Raw genomic sequence first — 19,463 nt, 5'->3', positions numbered from 1 at the left:
ATCACTTTCACAATTCGAGTTGCACCAGGGTTCCGTTTCGGAGTTGAAATGCAGTTTCTTCAGCCGCACTTCACATGTAGAATTAGTACAGGAAGTGATGTACACAGATGTTTGCTGTTGCTTGCAGTAATGAATAGTATGGTCGGCAGAGACTTTAAGAGTTAGTTTAGCGCACGTCCACCCTCTTCGTGCTGTATGCATATCCTGAATTTCAGCACAACTTGCTAGTTTGGTTTCACAGGAATGAATGCACCCGCAATACAATTGAATGGGGTGACGTTGAGTACCCAGTGACATAACCATTCTTTTGTGTTATGTCTTACTGAACATAGAACGAGGAAAACACGATATGCTTGAGTCGATGAGACATGGCAAAGATAAATGACAGAAATTGTGTTATACAAATTACTTGTTTATTTAGACCTACTACTGTATCTTTCGTACACGTTCTGAGTTGTGCTTTAATGTAATAATTGTACTTGTAAGTATCGATTTTTTACCAAATGGTACATCCAAGCTGGGAGACAAAGTATTCTATTGTAATAGATGTGTTCTAGATTCTAGAATGGTGCATCACTCATCTCTGTTGACAATCAAGTGTAAACAAATTGCAGTCAAAGCCAAAGTACTGACTTTTTGCCATATTTCAACAAAACATCGTATTTAAAAGGTAAGGAATTATTTTTTTCCACGGTACTTCAGTATTCAAAGTTATGGGACTGGGTAGTTGTTAAATGTAGGTTAAGTTACTGGTCCACTGGCAGCAGTTAAACAAAAGCAATGAAGCGGTTACCAAACTGAATTGCTTTTTCATGATCAATAACGTATCTAAAGCTAAATATATTTCTGACAAATAACTACATGCCACTAAGGTGATGGATTGATCCTCAAACTGTATGTTCATGGAAAAATAGTTATGGCCATTAGTGATCACAGACAAATTTTAATTTGGTTGTCCAAAGCTTTCTTCAGAATGTCCAAGCTTCCACCTCACCTTCCTCCATTCCATCCCTGGAAGCCCCAGTCCACCTTGGATGCTGTAGTATCAGCAATGTGGTGCAGTCTCTGCCCTGGTCAAAGGATGCTACCAAACCATGATCTGGGACCAATCTTCACCAAGCTGTCACAGGACCTGGAGTCTGCAACCATGCCCCTCTACACCAACTACTTTGACCCAGTCACTGACCACCTGCCCAACAGTTTCCCATTGGGACACAAGTGGGTACTATTCCATTTGATATACTTTTACTATCTAAACCAAAATCTTACCATTGATAGTAAATGTCTATCTCCAGAGAGCTTGACTAACAGAAAGCCTTTCTCCCCTTGTGGTGTAAGGCTGAACTTCAACCTGAGGCTGAACTGCTTTGACTCATGGGCAGACCCAGAGAGCGAGAGGGAAAGAGGGAGGGAGAGAAGCCACCATGTCCCCTCTTACGGAGGACCCCGCATCAGTGGTGCCTGCCTGTCTAGACTGACTAGGAACGGAACGCCAAGCGAGAGTAGAGGATCTATGACCAACAGTCAGTTTATCTATCAAATGTATGGCTACCACTGCAGGTGACCCTGGGCATGTTAGAATGTGTGTCTTGTCACATCATTAGACTTTAAACCAATATATTTCTGTCCGTGTGAAAAATAAAGACAGACTATGCATACTTTTCTTACATTTTTATGGAAAACTTATTTTTAGAGTACTGTTTTATCAGTGAGTACATTACAGGTACAAACTCTATGCCATTATACTAGCTACAGTCATACTTAAGAACCTGCAGAGCACATAAAAAGACCCTCCATTCACTATGTGTGTGTTCAAGTTTGGAATCACAGCCCCTGAGTTGACAATGGCCCTTTAGTAAATTAAGCAAAATTCAGTCCAAGGTCAATGTTAGAGTCTGTGAAACCACAAACGGACAAGGTAGTACAAACACACACAAGTCACAAAATGTGTCTAAATGCCTTTTTCTTTTTTTTATGGAGAAGTGGGGGTGGGGTTACTTTCTACTTGTAGAACTCATGCTCCTGCTCATCCTTCTTGATAACAGTCTTGTAGGCCTTCTCAAAGTCCTTGGCCAGGACGATGTACCTATTTTCACGGACAGCCAGCATGCCAGCCTGAGTGAGAGGAATGAAAGAATTATAAGCACATTTATCAGAGCCTTTCCACTTCTCACAACGACAACAGGTGATGTAACAGAGGATATTTAGTTATCTTTGGAACAAGAGTTAGTGAACGCAATAACTTGCTACTCTTTGACATTGGGTCTTTTAGAGTAGGTTGACCCCCCATGGAAGAATTCTTCCCAACAGTACGGGGTGCCACTCACCTCCTGGCAGATAGAGTTGATGTCTGCTCCGGAGATCTTGTCTGGTCTGGCCACATCTACACACTGGTTAAGGACAACCGCAAATACAAACGCATACGACACTGAACAATGTAGTGTTCTTTCGGTTACTTAGCAACCAAGGGACGTTATGGGAAAGTGCATTAGACTATACAAAGAAGGCATTCAGGTAGAGTACTAAAAGTCATGGTTCATTTGACTTTTAATTGAGAATATTGTTCCAGATCAGAGCTGTATTCAAGGAAGTAAATATTTAATGAAAACTTACAGCACACAATGAACCGGACACAGAAAAGGATTTGTGCTCCTGTGCCTTGATCTGAGAAGGAAAATATTGCATGATGCCGCTAGGTTTTTCTTGACACATTGATAGAAAGTTAATACAATGCACACCTGCACCCATTAACACACACACACGTCATGAGAGACTGTTGTAGGTAGGGCATAATAAGGATACAGTCCTCCAGGTCCACCTCCTCCGAGAGGTTCATCTTGCTGGTGATGGTGGAGAAGACCAGGCGTTTCTGCCGGCGGTCAGGTAGGGGAAACTCAATCTTTCTGTCCAGACGGCCTGGGCGCAGGAGGGCGGGGTCCAGGGTGTCGGCCCTGTTAGTGGCCATGATCACCTGACAACAGATCAAACAGGTGGATCAGACAGAGGCAGGACGTCATATGACAAAGGCTTAACCAGAGGCTTTAAGACCCATAGTAGTACATCACTCACTGTATAGGTTTAGCTTTTTTACATATTCTCAATGTGACACACAAGGTTACAGGTTAGCTGCATTAATCAGAATACAACATACAATAAGCCCTAGAGACAGTATGTCACGGAGGCAAAGCCCATAGCGCTCTCACACTTTGCTCACCTTGACGTTGACGGTCTGGTCAAAGCCGTCCATTTGGTTGAGAAGCTCCAGCAGAATCCTCTGCACCTCCCTGTCCGCTGTTTGGGAAGGAGAGAATACAATGAGGGATTATCAATGTCAGGGTTCAACCACACCATTAACTGCTTGGTCTTGTTTTCAGTCCTAATAATCAATCCCACTCAAGATAATAAGGCCACAACCAAGTGTGTCTCTATTGTAGATCTCTGTGAATCTGTTTGCCTGGATGCTTTAAACAATGATGACATTTACCGACATCGTTACAGGTTGTTCTGTTTTGAAGGTAAATTCCGATTCCCAACTCTAACCTGAAGTTATCTGCAACTACCCTGTCCTTAAAAACCCTAACTCTATGGTGGTGGCAGTCAAAACAAATCACTTGGCCACACAAAAATATGAAGGTTATTTATTTCCCCATTGCTCAACTTGATAAGCTGACGGACCATGGGTCTGTTGTGTCCTTGTGTCTCCATCTGGGCCAAGGATAAACCATAGCCTAGCTAACACTCACAGCAACTAGGGGGCCTTTACAGAAACATGTTTCACCTGCTTAGTTGAGGCCGATTTGAACATTGTTTGATTGAAATACTGCAATTTAAACCGCTCAAATGTGTGTTGGCATGATAAGATCCAGGGTTCGTACAGACAGTGGCAAGTCAAATTCAATGACTTAAATATTTTTCCAAGCACTAATGTTTATTTTTAAGGACAATCAATTCGTAGTATTTCATACTACTCAATTGTTTCTAGTTGCCACCAAATGGCAGTATATCACCACAACCTAAAAAAAAAACATAGTATTCATCACTACCTTACAAGTTCTACTCAATAACGCATTGTTTCACGAGATACGCAAGTCAGTACTGATGATTTTGTCATTTGACTACCGATGAGCAGAGTTTTGGGAGATGAATACTGGTGAACACACATTTCCTATTCGCATTACTACCAACTTCCAGCTTAATGACTTTTTTTATTGGGCCTTTGGGAATCTACTAGTTAATAGCTACGAAAAAGAGTCTTGCTTCTGACTGGCAGCTTTAGGGTCGCCGGTCGGGTGGGCTGTGTCAGAAAAAAACGATAAGTAAACGGCCACCAGAACAGCAGGAGCACAGCTGCCACTTGTCTTTCCCCCTTTATGTGGCTCTTCAGGGCCGATTTACCCGTGCTCGCAATGTCAAAGTCTGACGCATTTTTTGCACCTTACAATGGTGTCAGTTGGTTGGGTCCATGTAGTGGTAAAAAAGGTGGGTGAACTATATTGAAAAAATATATAAAACGCAACATGTAAAGTGTTGGTCCCATGTTTCATGAGCTGAAATAAAAGATCACAGAAATGTTCCATATGCACAAAAGGCCGGCTTGAATCAACATTTTCCCGGCATTCTAGCCATCGAAGTGATGTTTGGCGGCGCCTAATCAGTCAGTTCTGTACCTAACTGGATGAGTGGCAGTGTGGATGGAATGAGCAAGCTCCCCTGGCAACCACAGCGTGAAACATGTGAGGAAATACAACTCTGTAGTCTGTCTGGAAATTAATTTGCAAGACCAATACATTATTATATTTTTCATATCCAACTTCCGGCACCGACAGAGATGGCCGCTTCGCGTTTCTAGGAAACTATGCAGTATTTTGTTTTCTACGTGTTATTTCTTACATTGGTACCCCAGGCAATCTTAAGTTTTATTACATACAGTCGGGATGAACTACTGGATATAAGAGCAATGTCAACTCATCATCATTACGACCAGGAATACGACTTTCCCGAAGCGGATCCTCTGTTTTGCCCACCACCCAGTACAATGGATCGGATCCCAGCCGGCGAACCAAAACAACAACGCCGTAAAAGGGGCAGACGAAGCGGTCTTCTGGTCAGGCTCTGGAGACAGGCACATCGCGCACCGCTCCCGAGCATACTACTCGTCAATGTCCAGTCTCTTGACAACAAGGTTGATGAAATTCGAGCAAGGGTAGCATTTCAGAGAGACATAAAAGACTAACGTTCTTTGATTCACAGAAACATAGCTCACTCGAGACACGCTATCGGAATCGGTACAGCCACCTGGTTTCTTCACGCTTTGCGCCAACAGAAACAAGCATCTTTCTGGTAAGAAGAGGGGTGGGGGGGGTGTGCCTTATGATTAACGAGACGTGGTGTGATCATAACAACATACAGGAAATCAAGTCCTTCTGTTCACCTGACTTGGAATTCCTCACAATCAAATGTCGACTGCATTATCTACCAAGTGAATTCTCTTCGATTATAATCACAGCCGCATATATTCCCCCCCAAGCAAACACATCGATGGCCCTGAACTAACTTTATTTGACTCTATGTAAACTGGAAACCACATATCCTGAGGCTGCATTAATTGTAGCTGGGGATTTTAACAAGGCTAATCTGAAAACAAGACTCCCTAAATTCTATCAGCATATCGATTGTGCTACCAAGGCTGGTAAAACCCTGGATCATTGTTATTCTAACTTCCGCGACGCATATAAGGCCCTCCCCCGCCCTCCTTTCGGAAAAGCTGACCACGACTCAATTTTGTTGCTCCCAGCCTATAGACAGAGACTAAAACAGGAAGCTCCCGCGCTCAGGTCGGTCAACGCTGGTCCGACCAATCTGATTCCACGCTTCAAGATTGCTTCGATCACGTGGATTGGGATATGTTCCGCATTGCGTCAAACAACAACATTGACGAATACGCTGATTCGGTGAGCAAGGTGATTAGCAAGTGCATTGGCGATGTCGTACCCACAGCAACTATTAAAACATTCCAAAACCAGAAACCGTGGATTGATGGCAGCATTCGCGCAAAACTTACAAGTGCGAACCACTGCTTTTAACCAGGGTAAGGTGACCGGAAACATGACCAAATACAAACAGTGTAGCTATTCCCTCCGCAAGGCAATCAAACAAGCTAAGCATCAGTATAGAGACAAAGTAGAGTCACAATTCAACGGCTAAAACACAAGAGGTATGTGGCAGGGTCAATCACGGATTACAAAAAGAAAACCAGCCCCGTCGCGGACCAGGATGTCTTGCTCCCAGACAGACTAAACAACTTCTTTGCTCGCTTTGAGGACAATACAGTGCCACTGACACGGCCCGCTAGCAAAAACCTGCGGACTCTCCTTCACTGCAGCCGACGTGAGTAAAACATTTAAACGTGTTAACCCTCGCAAGGCTGCAGGCCCAGACGGCATCCCCAGCTGCATCCTCAGAGCATGCGCAGACCAGCTGGCTGGTGTGTTTACGGACATATTCGATCAATCCTTATCCCAGTCTGCTGTTCCCACATGCTTCAAGAGGGCCACCATTGTTCCTGTTCCCAAGAAAGCTAAGGTAACTGAGCTAAATGACTACCGCCCCGTATCACTCACTTCCATCATCATGAAGTGCTTTGAGAGACTAGTCAAGGACCATATCACCTCCACCCTACCTGACACCCTAGACCCACTCCCATATGCTTACCGCCCCAATAGGTCCACAGACGACGCAATCGCAATCACACTGCCCTAACCCATCTGGACAACAGGAATACCTACAGTGGGGCAAAAAAATATTTAGTCAGCCACCAATTGTGCAAGTTCTCCCACTTGAAAAGATGAGAGGCCTGTAATTTTCATCATACGTACACTTCAACTATGACAGACAAAACTAGGGGAAAAAATCCAGAAAATCACATTGTAGATCATCAAGGACAACAACCACCCGAGCCACTGCCTGTTCACCCCGCTATCATCCAGAAGGCGAGGTCAGTACAGGTGCATCAAAGCAGGGACCGAGAGACTGATAAAACAGCTTCTATCTCAAGGCCATCAGACTGTTAAACAGCCACCACTAACATTGAGTGGCTGCTGCCAACATACTGACTCAACTCCAGCCATTTTAATAATGGAAAAATGTATGTAAAAAATGTATCACTAGCCACTTTAAACAATGCCACTTAATATAATGCTTACATACCCTACATTACTCATCTCATATGTATATACTGTACTCGATCCCATCTACTGCATCTTGCCTATGCCGTTCCATCACTCATTCATATATCTTTATGTACATATACTTCATCCCTTTACACTTGTGTGTATAAGGTAGTTGTTGTGAAATTGTTAGGTTAGATTACTCGTTGGTTATTACTGCATTGTTGGAACTAGAAGCCCAAACATTTCGCTACACTCGCATTAACATCTGCTAACCATGTGTATGTGACAAATAACATTTGATTTGATAAACACATTTGATCATTATCTGTTCTATCAATTAAATATATATTTTTGAACCCCCCTTTTCTCCCCAATTTTGATCTGGTCTCATCGCTGCAACTCCCCAAAAGGCTCGGGAGGCGAAGGTTGAGTCATGCGTCCTCTGAAGCATAACCCGCCAAACTGCGCTTCTTAACACCAGCCCACTTAACCCAGAAGCCAGCCGCACCAACGAGTCAGAGGATACACCGTCTGAGGTTAGCCTGCAGGAGCCCGGCCCGCCACCAAGAGTCGCTAGAGCGCGATGAGAAAAGTAAACCCCCCCACCGTCAAACCCTCCCCTAACTCAGGCAACGCTGGGCCAATTGTGAGCAGCCCTATGGGATTCCCGATCACAGACTGTTGTGACACTCGGGAGGCCCTCTACTCTCATTTTAATTCCAAGTACTTTTCAAGTACCAACTTGACAAAATGTCAGATTTTCAAGGTTTTCCAGTACTTGAATTTCAGAGTACCAAATTCAAGTACTTTAAGCACCTTGTGAGAACCCTGAAGATCACAGGTAGAGACATTTGATATCAGGAATGCCAATCTGTAAATCTGCTATATTTTGCTTGTCTTATTGGATTTGGTTGCTATGTGCAATGCTAGTGATTAGCCAATGACCAGTCCATTCCATAGCCTATTCTGTGCAGCTGATTTTAAAAGGTACACAATGGCTCATACCTCCAGTCTGTGCATCAAAACGCTTGGTAGCGATGGCATCGATCTCATCAATGAAGATGATGGCGGGTGCGTTTTCCTTGGCCAGCCGGAAGACGTCACGCACCATGCGGGGGCCCTCGCCCAGGTACTTCTGCACAAACTCGGAGCCTACCACGCGGATGAACGCCGCTGAGAGAGAGAGACCAAGATATTAAATCAAATGCATTGGTCAATAACCAAATACTGATATGGTAACATGACAATTTTTTGCTAACAAAAAAATGACATTTTCTAATCACCTGTGCATCCTATAGATAATGGTGAACATGGTGAATGGCCTACCTGTTGTGTGGTGAGCCACAGCCTTGGCTAGCATGGTCTTCCCACAGCCAGGAGGCCCATACATCAGAACCCCCCTGGGTGGGTCAATGCCAATCTGTTTGTAAAGCTCAAAGTGTGTGAGTGGAAGCTCCACTGCTTCCCTCACTTCCTGCTTCTGGATATCCATCCCTCCGATGTCAGCATACATCACATCCGGCTTTTGGTCTGCACGGAGAGATACAGGAAAATGGTATCAATGAGTGGACTATGCATGTAATGTATGTAAGCACGCATGAATGCATGTTTGTTCCACTCATGACTGTGCAATATATATTACAAAGGGATATGTATACCAGGGGGTAGAATAGTGTGCATGTGTACCTGATGTGAGCATCATGATGCTGCTGTCAGCCTCTGGGGGGAGCACATCCACCAGGGCATTGCTGTGCTTGTGCAGGGCCACCGACGCATTGGGCTTCAGCAGCTCTCTGTCGATGGTGCTTAGGATACGCACATAGTAGTTTGAGCCTGAGTCAAGGAGAAAAGGGGGTGACAGAGACAGAGAAGGGGGTGGACAGAGACAGAAAAGGGGGTAGACAGAGACAGAAAAGGGGGTGGACAGAGAGTAGAGAAAGAGGGTGGCACAGGGAAAGAGGGGGAAATGTCATTAGTGAATATTAGAGCCACATATTTAGCATTACAGTAAGAATGAGGCATTGGTGTTACTGTGCAAAATATGGGTGCTTATTTTTATTTTTTTAACCTTTATTTTACTAGGCAAGTCAGTTAAGAACAAATTCTTATTTTCAATGACGGCCTAGGAACAGTGGGTTAACTGCCTGTTCAGGGGCAGAACGACAGATTTGTACCTTGTCAGCTCGGGGATTCGAACTTGCAACCTTTCGGTTAGTAGTCCAACGCTCTAACCACTAGGCTACCGTGCCGCCTTATGGGTGTGGCTATTAGAGAATGAACAATATGGATTTTTTTAGGGGTCAAATACCAATATTTTAGGCAGATATACAATATCATAAAATTTCCCAGACAGCCATGTATGCAATAATGCATCAATTTTAAAACCGACCAATAAATTTGACTTTGTTTTTGACCAAACTAAATAACATAATGGTAATTGTATTTGAATGGTAAATGAAGATGTCATAGGCATACTCACAATACAGGTGAATCCATATTCAATAGGAGTGTTTGCATGCATTGAGTTTTTGAGCTTGTTTTGGCTGGTCAGTAGAGTCTTTGACGCTAAAGATGACACTTTGTTTGCCCTTCATTTTGGACTTAAGAGTATATTAGCCAACTGATCAACAACATTCGCATGAATGTACCAGGCCTGTATGGAATGACATATAGGCACTGCTGTTAGTTTGAGAAAATAAAATAACATCTATTTAATGCAAATGGGACAAAGGAAACGTTATGTTTTGTGATCACGGATGTTTACGAAAATAGAAGTTGTTATTTTCTGGGATCGGGAGAAAAGTATTCTCTCCAAAGAACTCAGGACGAAATTTGAAACAACTCAATTGGCTATTCTAGCTATCTGTCAAGAAATGGGTGGGTTATAACGTGATTCTACTGCTACATTTGGATAGAGCGAGGCTGTAACTCCGCTCCCTTTCACATCTCTCATATCACTTGCTGCTGTTTACTGCTACTATGATAAATACACTGTTGGTCCCACGTATCATCAGCTGAAATAAAAGACCCCAGTAATGTTCCATATGCACAAAAAGTTATTTCTCTCAAAAGTATGCACAAATTTGTTTACATCCCTGTTAGTGAGCATTTATCTTTTGCCAAGATAATCCATCAACTTGACTGGTGTGGAATATCAATAATCTGATTATACAGCTGTCTCAAGTTGAGGGAGGGGGAAATTGGCATGCTGACAGCAGGAATGTCCACAAGAGCTGTTTCCAGATAATTTAATGTTAATATCTCTACAATAAGCCGCCTTGAATGCTATTTTTGAGAATTTGGCAGTACGTCCAACCGGCGTCACAAACGCAGACCCCGTGTAACCATGCCAGCCTAGGACCTCCACATCCAGCTTCATCACCTGCGTGATTGTCTGAGACCAGCCACCCGGACAGCTGATGAAACTGTGGGTTTACACAACTGAAGAGTCTCAGGGAAGCGCATCTGCAATTTTGGTCACCGTGTCAATTAATCTGTTTCTCAATACTGCACCTTTCTGTTAGAGGATGAGCAAGCTTGCCGCTGCTGCTGCTGATTTTTCCAGTTAGACATTCATCAGCATTGTGCAGTGCTTGTGGCTCAGGCAGTGAGTGGCAGCTGGCATAGCAGCAGTATTGCTATGCAGCGGGACTATCAGCAAAACCGATAGAGAAGGGCCGATAGACTAGAAAAGTGCCAATAAAAGGGCCAATAATCGGACCGATATATCGACTCGGACTCAAGTCTCCAGTCTCTGGAGGCAACAACCAGAGGCTTACCTACACAATCTATGTGAGGTCAGACAAGAGTAAAAATACTGTACCTGTGGTGGAGCCCACGATGGCTGTGTTTTGGTCCACAGCCTCCAGGAACTGGCCGATGACCAGGGGGATACTCTGTATCCTCTTCACCTCCTCCTGGGCGTGGAGGAACTCCTTCTTCAGGTTCTTCTGTTCATCTTTGATGTACTCCTCCTGCACCTCCAGAAACTCTAGCTCCTGCTGCAGCTTCTACAATAGTAAAGGAGAGGGTGGGAACAGTGTCATGGAGAATGTATGTTTGTTGATGAATCATGGTGAACCAACTTTTTAAAATCATATTACTCCAGTGCTAGCCTCTACACTGGCTTCCTGTTAAGGCAAGGGCTGATTTCAAGGTTTTACTGCTAACCTACAAAGCAATACATTGGGTGCTCCTACCTATCTTTCCGATTTGGTCCTACCGTACATACCTACAGGTACGCTATGGTCACAAGATGCAGGCCTCCTTATTGTCCCTAGAATTTCTAAGCAAATAAGAGCTGGAGGCAGGGCTTTCTCCTATAGAGCTCAATTTTTATGGAATGGTCTGCCTAGCCATGTGAGAAACGCAGACTCGGTCTCAACCTTTAAGTCTTTATTGAAGACTCATCTCTTCAGTAGGTGCTGTGATTGAGTGTAGTCTGACCCAGAACAGACTATGGGAGGCACACAGTACTACATAGAGCAGTAAACTTTGATAAAAAAAAACATCTTATGGAACAGCAGGGACTGTGAAGCAACAACCATTGGCACAGGCACATGCATACACACACGATAAAATACACATGGATTTAGTACTGTAGATATGTGGTAGTGGTGGAGTAGGGGCCTGCAGGCACACAGTGTGTTGTGAAATCTGTGAATGTATTGTAAAAAAAATTAAATTGTATAAACTGCCTTAATTTTGCTGGACCACAGGAAGAGAAGCTGCTGCTTTGTTTAAATACAAGGTGAACGGAAAGGCACTGGAGCGACAAACCGCCCTTGCCGTCTCTGCCTGGCCGGTTCCCTTCTCTCCACTGGAATTCTCTGCCTCTAACACTATTACGGGGGCTGAGGCACTGGCTTACTGGTGCTCTTCCATGCCGTCCCTAGGAGGGGTGCGTCACTTGAGTCACTGACGTGATCTTCCTGTCTGTGTTGGTGACCCCTCGAGGTTCGTGCCGTGCCGTGAGGGAGATCTTTGTGGACTATACTCGTCCTTGTCTCAGGATAGTAATTTGGTGGTTTGAAGATATCCCTCTAGTGGTGTGGGGGCTGTGCTTCGGCAAAGTGGGTGGGGTTATATCCTTCCTGGTTGGCCCTGTCCGGGGGCATCGTCGGACGGGGCCACAGTGTCTCCCGACCCCTCCTGTCTTAGTCTCCAGTATTTATGCTGCAATAGTTTGTGTCGGGGGGCTAGGGTCAGTCCGTATATCTGCAGTATTTCTCCCGTCTTATCCAGTGTCCTGTGTGAATTGAGTATGTATGCGCTCTCTCTCTCTGACTTGAGCCCTAGGTCCATGCCTCAGGACTCCTTGCTGTCCCCAGTCCACCTGGTCGTGCTGCTGCTCCAGTTTCAACTGTTCCGCCTATGGAACCCTGACCTATTCACCGGACGTGCTGTTTTCAACTCTCTCTCTCTACCGCACCTGCTGTCTCCAACTCTGAATGATCGGCTATGAAATGCCAATTGAAAATGAAATATGTCAATGTTATATTTCTGTAAGTATTCACACCATTGAGTTAATACTTTTGCCCGCTTTGAGGACAATACAGTGCCACTGACACGGCCTGCAACGAAAACATGCGGTCTCTCCTTCACTGCAGCTGAGGTGAGTAAGACATTTAAACGTGTTAACCCTCGCAAGGCTGCAGGCCCAGACGGCATCCCCAGCTGCATCCTCAGAGCATGCGCAGACCAGCTGGCTGGTGTGTTTACGGACATATTCGATCAATCCTTATCCCAGTCTGCTGTTCCCACATGCTTCAAGAGGGCCACCATTGTTCCTGTTCCCAAGAAAGCTAAGGTAACTGAGCTAAATGACTACCGCCCCGTATCACTCACTTCCATCATCATGAAGTGCTTTGAGAGACTAGTCAAGGACCATATCACCTCCACCCTACCTGACACCCTAGACCCACTCCAATTTGCTTACCGCCCAAATAGGTCCACAGACGATGCAATCTCAACCACACTGCACACTGCCCTAACCCACCTGGACAAGAGGAATACCTATGTGAGAATGCTGTTCATCGACTACAGCTCGGCATTCAACACCATAGTACCCTCCAAGCTCGTCATCAAGCTCGAGACCCTGGGTCTCGACCCCGCCCTGTGCAACTGGGTACTGGACTTCCTGACGGGCCAACCCCAGGTGGTGAGGGTAGGCAACAACATCTCCTCCCCGCTGATCCTCAACACGGGGGCCCCACAAGGGTGCGTTCTGAGCCCTCTCCTGTACTCCCCGTTCACCCACGACTGCGTGGCCACGCACGCCTCCAACTCAATCATCAAGTTTGCGGACGACACAACAGTGGTAGGCTTGATTACCAACAACGACGAGACGGCCTACAGGGAGGAGGTGAGGGCCCTCGGAGTGTGGTGTCAGGAAAATAACCTCACACTCAACGTCAACAAAACTAAGGAGATGATTGTGGACTTCAGGAAACAGCAGAGGGAACACCCCCCTATCCACATCGATGGAACAGTAGTGGAGAGGGTAGCAAGTTTTAAATTCCTTGGCATACACATCACAGACAAACTGAATTGGTCCACTCACACTGACAGCGTCGTGAAGAAGGGGCAGCAGCGCCTCTTCAACCTCAGGAGGCTGAAGAAATTCGGCTTGTCACCAAAAGCACTCACAAACTTCTACAGATGCACAATCGAGAGCATCCTGGCGGGCTGTATCACCGCCTGGTACGGCAACTGCTCCGCCCTCAACCCGTAAGGCTCTCCAGAGGGTAGTGAGGTCTGCACAACGCATCACCGGGGGCAAACTACCTGCCCGCCAGGACACCTACACCACCCGATGTTACAGGAAGGCCATAAAGATCATCAAGGACATCAACCACCCGAACCACTGCCTGTTCACCCCGCTATCATCCAGAAGGCGAGGTCAGTACAGGTGCATCAAAGCTGGGACCGAGAGACTGAAAAACAGCTTCTATCTCAAGGCCATCAGACTGTTAAACAGCCACCACTAACATTGAGTGGCTGCTGCCAACACACTGTCATTGACACTGACCCAACTCCAGCCACTTTAATAATGGGAATTGATGGGAAATTATGTAAATATATCACTAGCCACTTTAAACAATGCTACCTTATATAATGTTACTTACCCTACATTATTCATTTCATATGCATACGTATATACTGTACTCTACATCATCGACTGCATCCTTATGTAATACATGTATCACTAGCCACTTTAACTATGCCACTTTGTTTACTTTGTCTACATACTCATCTCATATGTATATACTGTACTCGATACCATCTACTGTATGCTGCTCTGTACCATCACTCATTCATATATCCTTATGTACATATTCCTTATCCCCTTACACTGTGTATAAGACAGTAGTTTTGGAATTGTTAGTTAGATTACTTGTTGGTTATCACTGCATTGTCGGAACTAGAAGCACAAGCATTTCGCTACACTCGCATTAACATCTGCTAACCATGTGTATGTGACAAATAAAATTTGATTTGATTAGATTTGATACTTTGTAGAAGCACATTTGGCAGTGATTACAGCTGTGAGTCTTTCTGTGTTAGTCTCTAAAAGCTTTCCACACCTGGATTGTGCAAGATTTGCCTTTTTTTAATTCTTTTTTTATTCTTCAAGCTCTGTCAAATCATTGCTAGACAACCGTTTCAGGTCTTGCCATATATTTAAGTCAAAACTGTAACTTGGCCACTTGGTCACTGTATTCTTGGTAAGCTACTCCAGTGTAGATTTGGCCTTGTGTTTTAGGTTATTGTCCTGCCGAAAGGTGAATTAATCTCCCAGTATCTAGTGGAAAATAGATTGAACCAGGTTTCCTCTAGGATTTTGCCTGTGTTTAGCTTCATTCCATGTATTTTTTTATCCTGAAAAACTCCCCAGTCCTTCACGATTACAAGCATACCCATAACATGATGCAGCCATCATTATACTTGAAAATACAGAGTGGTACTGTGTTGTATTTGCCCCAAACATAAATTTGTTTTCAGGAATAAGGTAATTGATTTGTCACATTTTTTGCAGTATTACTTCAACGCCTTGTTGCAAACAGGATGCTGCTTTGGAGTATTTTTATTCTGTACAGGCTCTCGTTTTCACTCTGTATATTAGGCTAGTATTGTGGAGTAATAACACCATTGTTGATCCTTCCTCAGTTAAAACAGCCTTCAACTCTGTTTTAATGTCACCATTGGTCTCGTGGTGAAATCCCTAAGCGGTTTCCTTCCTCTCCGGCAACTGAGTTAGGAAGGACGCCTGTATCTTTGTAGTGGCTGGGTGTATTGATGCACCATCTAAAGTGTAATTAATAACTTCACCTTACTGGAAGAGGTATTCAATGTCCGTATTTGTTTATCTACAATATGTGCCCTTCTGTGCAAGGCATTGTAAATCCTACCTGGTCTTTGTGGTTGAATCTGTGTTTGAAATTCACTGCTCAACTGAGGGACCTTAACGATAATTGTGTGTGAGGTACAGAGATGAGGTTGTCATTCAGAATTCCTGATAAACACCATTATTGCACAGTGAGAGTCCAAGCAACTTATGTAACTTAAGCACATTTGTACTTATTTAGGCTTGCCATAACATAGGGGTTGAATACATGACTCAATACATTTCAGCTTTTCATTTTTTATTAATTTGTTTAAAAAACTCAAAATATAATTACACTGACATTACGGGGTATTGGGTGTAGGCCAGAGAAGAAGAAAAATTATATTTAATACATTTTAAATTCAGGCTGTAACAACAAAATGTGGAAAAAGTCAAGGGGTGTGAATACTTTCTCTAGGCACTGAAATAGTTAACATCTGTGCTTTTCTTGTTGTGCTGACATAAATAGACCTCAACAGTCAAGCATAGACAGAAGCTGTTCCCAGTACAGACCTTATATCTGCTGTAAAGGTCTTCAAGATCTTCTGGTTCTGGGGCCAAGAAAGAAAGCCCCGTCTGGGGTCGTGAGTTCAGCATGACAGGCACTTCGTCCTGTGTAGACATAAGACAACACAAGCATTTACACAAATTCGACGTTGTAAGCATAACCCCAAACATGTGAAAACGCTGTAGCAAATGTTAACGTTAGCTACTAGCTAACTGTTTGTGGTGTTAGCTAGCTTGTTAATTTACTTGCCTAATGATGGGTGAAAGATGACCGATAGAAAAAGTGAGTGGAACGGATTGGAAGATATTTCAATCCACAACATTGTTTCAGTGCTGTTCCGTAAAGGATAAGTACGTTGCCGCGGTAGGTAACGTTAACTATTCATGTTGTGAGTGTAGTATTGGTACGTTTGAAGCTACAACAAACAGAATAACACAAGTCAACGGCCGGCAGCTAAGGTTAGTTAGCTAAGTTAACAAATCAGATAACAACCGAATGTAGAACTAGCGAAGTAGTTAAATAGCTAGCGCGGTAAATTAGATTGGATATGACAGAGCCTATTGTAATGTTAGCCTTTTCTAAATGGCTTATTATTAATTATTAGCCAAGGCAGATGTCAGCTAACGTAGCTACACCAAAATACAAACGTTTAGCTAAATGGCTAAAGTTGCCTAGCCTGCCAGTTGAGATAGCATGTTAGCTTACATGACAGAGCATTTACAGTGCCGTGAATGAATTGGCACGTTTAGTTGGATGACGGACGAATTAAATGTATTCAGAGAACACTTTAAATTAAAGATAGTACGTTTTAAGTTGTTTGTACTTTTTAAAGTTTTGTATAACCAAAAACAACGGTAAAAATGTACACAGTCTAAATGAATCATACCTGAATTTTTTCAACAGTTACTCCAATGTCCTCCATGTTAAATTCCCTATCATGCGACGTACGGACGTTCTACGTAAGGACCCAGGCGACATTTGTGGGATTCATGGGTAATGAAGTTTCTGTGGACAAGCATTATCAACAAATGCAAATGAATTGAGAGATTGCTCCACAAATACAATGATTTGTGTTCTTCGGAGTAATTTGTTTTCTAAACCTTATAGTAAGCAAACACCCTCACATCACTATGAATAAGATGAATAGTAATGATAGATATGATGGACAGCAGGTGAATGACTGCTCACGCTCTCTTTAGCAGAATCGTAGTTTTATGTACAGAACAGTTTGGCAAATTATGTTGACAGTGACGTTCAATAGGTTAGGTGAGGTTTGTGTATTTCCTGACAGTTAGCTGGAAGCTATAATAGGCTGTATGACTCTACTGCTGCTGCATAGTCTGTTTGCACCTTTCCTCTGTTGCATTGCTTTTCATTTTTGTCTTGTATTAAATCTATTCACAGATGAAAAAAAAATGCTTTATACCAAATCTATCACAACGACATTCAGTTGTTTTCGATGGATCACTGTCCCCCATAGGCTAAGCTTCCCATAAAGGCAATTAAATTAAAATTGCCAAAATTATATAGCCTAATTAGCCTACTCCTGTCTATACAGAAACAAATAAAATACTTCTAATTAGGCTACTACACCAGAAAGCATGATTTGGCCACAGAGGGTCATTGGTGTCTTTGAAATAAATAAGATGTGGATTGTTTTAAATCGCATTGCCTACAGTCGGAAAGGCCCTGAATTAGTATTTTAGTTATGAAAATGTATTGCGCAAACAGTATACTCTAAACAGTGGTACTAAACTATTACCCTACGAGGTCCGAATCCTTCTGGTTTGCTGTTATACCTGATAATTAATTGCACACATCTGGTGTCCCAGGTCTAAATCAGTCCCTGATTAGAGGGGAACAATGAAAACAATGCAGAGGAACTGGCTTCGAGGTCCAGAGTTGGGTTTGAGGGCTCTAAAATGAAAAGGTTCCTGGAGGCACCTTTAGGGGTTCATCAGATTGCAACACCAGTGGAACCTTTTCCCTGAGGAAACTTTTAAAAAGGTTCCTTAAAGAACCTTCTCGGAATGTAGGGATTTAAGGTTTGTTGTGGAAATTCAACACAGGGGACACAGTCAATTTTAAATAATTATTTATTATCAGCAAGCATGAGAGGTTCCAACAAACTTAATGCAACAAGTCTGCCAGGAGCTCTGTCGGGGCAGTCCCATGAGTTTGCTTATATACTTGCTTACAGAGACAAGTTATATTTGTATGATTTACATTATTCATGATTAATTCATCATTAACTTTTGGTTCATGCATGTGACTGACCAATACCTCACAAGGCTTATTCTCTCTAAGCTGAGACCTTGAAACTGAGACATCCCTTTTGGTTCTCAAAACAATGTTCTAGGCGTACTGCCAAACTGCATTATACTGATAGTGAGGATTCCTCCCAGGCAAGCTCAATCATTCACTTGCATGAACCCAGTCAAATTGGTTATTCGAAAAGCACAAACATAAAATGTTCCTTCACGGGTTCCTGTCCAATGTATTCTATTATAAATAATAGTAATATTAACAATAATAATAATAATACAAATAAAGATTGGGTAGCAAACTTGTAAAGTCACAAATGAATTGTATTAACATTTAAAGTCACAGAAATCCAAACATGCAATCAATAAATAAAGTACAATGTCAACCATTGGCAAATATTCATATTTGATGTGTATCGACAACAAGATAGGTATTAAAAATACTGACTGTATTAAAAATCATCAACTATATCAAAAGACCACATCTTACTGATAAAAAATTATATGTTTAGATACAGTCAGCCAGTTGGGGAGTAATGGTCAGACAGTCAGGGTTGGGGAATAAGGGATTACACAGGGCACAGAGTAATATAGTGCCTCTTCGCCAACAAAGCCAAAGCTTGACTTCTCCTCTTGGCCTTTCGGCCTCAATTTCCCCACAGGATGAAGCCAACCGTCTCCACACGCTCCACCCGCTAAAGCCGGACCCAGAAAAGTCAGAGCGATCCTCGACATGCCAAACCCGTCTGATGTCTCATTGGCTTTGCAAACTATCTTGCAAAGTTCATGCCACACCTATCAGCAGTCTGTGAGCCTCTGCGCCGGGTGCTGGACAAAGACACACCATGGCACTGGTTACTCAAACACAAGGCCGCAATGCAGGAGATGAAATCTCTGACTTCATCCATGCCAGTGTTGCGCTACTATGACGTCACAAAGCCTGTCACAATCCAAAGCGACTCCAGCCAAAGGGGACTTGGATGCTGCCTTATGCACGAAGGCCAGCCCGTTGCGTTTGCCCTGAGAGCGCTCACTCCCACCGAACAAAATTATGCACAAATTGAGAAAGAGTGCCTCAGCATCGTCTTCTCCTGCCAGCGCTTCCATCACTATTATATGGTCGAGAACTGGTCACC

General features: G+C 43.5%; 1 protein-coding gene and 1 long non-coding RNA gene across 2 annotated transcripts; one reads left to right on the top strand and one right to left on the bottom strand.

Moving 5' to 3' along the window:
* Nucleotides 1-321: 321 nt before the first annotated feature.
* On the top strand, nucleotides 322-1,658 carry LOC115141166 (uncharacterized). Its single transcript, XR_003865335.2, has 3 exons — nucleotides 322-670; nucleotides 963-1,218; nucleotides 1,339-1,658. It is a non-coding gene; the product is annotated as an uncharacterized LOC115141166 (long non-coding RNA).
* On the bottom strand, nucleotides 1,657-17,038 carry psmc4 (proteasome 26S subunit, ATPase 4). The gene is made up of 10 exons (XM_029679863.2): nucleotides 16,950-17,038; nucleotides 16,069-16,167; nucleotides 10,993-11,179; nucleotides 8,856-9,002; nucleotides 8,496-8,699; nucleotides 8,175-8,342; nucleotides 3,215-3,291; nucleotides 2,803-2,971; nucleotides 2,328-2,383; nucleotides 1,657-2,115 (listed from the first exon to the last, which is right to left on the bottom strand). The coding sequence occupies exons 1-10, from the start codon at nucleotides 16,983-16,985 to the stop codon at nucleotides 2,002-2,004; spliced, it is 1,257 nt and encodes a 418-aa protein (XP_029535723.1). The 5' UTR covers nucleotides 16,986-17,038; the 3' UTR covers nucleotides 1,657-2,001.
* Between the last annotated feature and the right edge of the window lie 2,425 nt (nucleotides 17,039-19,463).

The sequence above is a fragment of the Oncorhynchus nerka genome, linkage group LG14, assembly GCF_034236695.1.
Source record: "Oncorhynchus nerka isolate Pitt River linkage group LG14, Oner_Uvic_2.0, whole genome shotgun sequence".
In the NCBI taxonomy this organism is placed as follows: domain Eukaryota; kingdom Metazoa; phylum Chordata; class Actinopteri; order Salmoniformes; family Salmonidae; genus Oncorhynchus; species Oncorhynchus nerka.
Note: the sequence above shows the minus strand (reverse complement) of the source record. Positions and strands in the feature narration are given on the sequence as shown.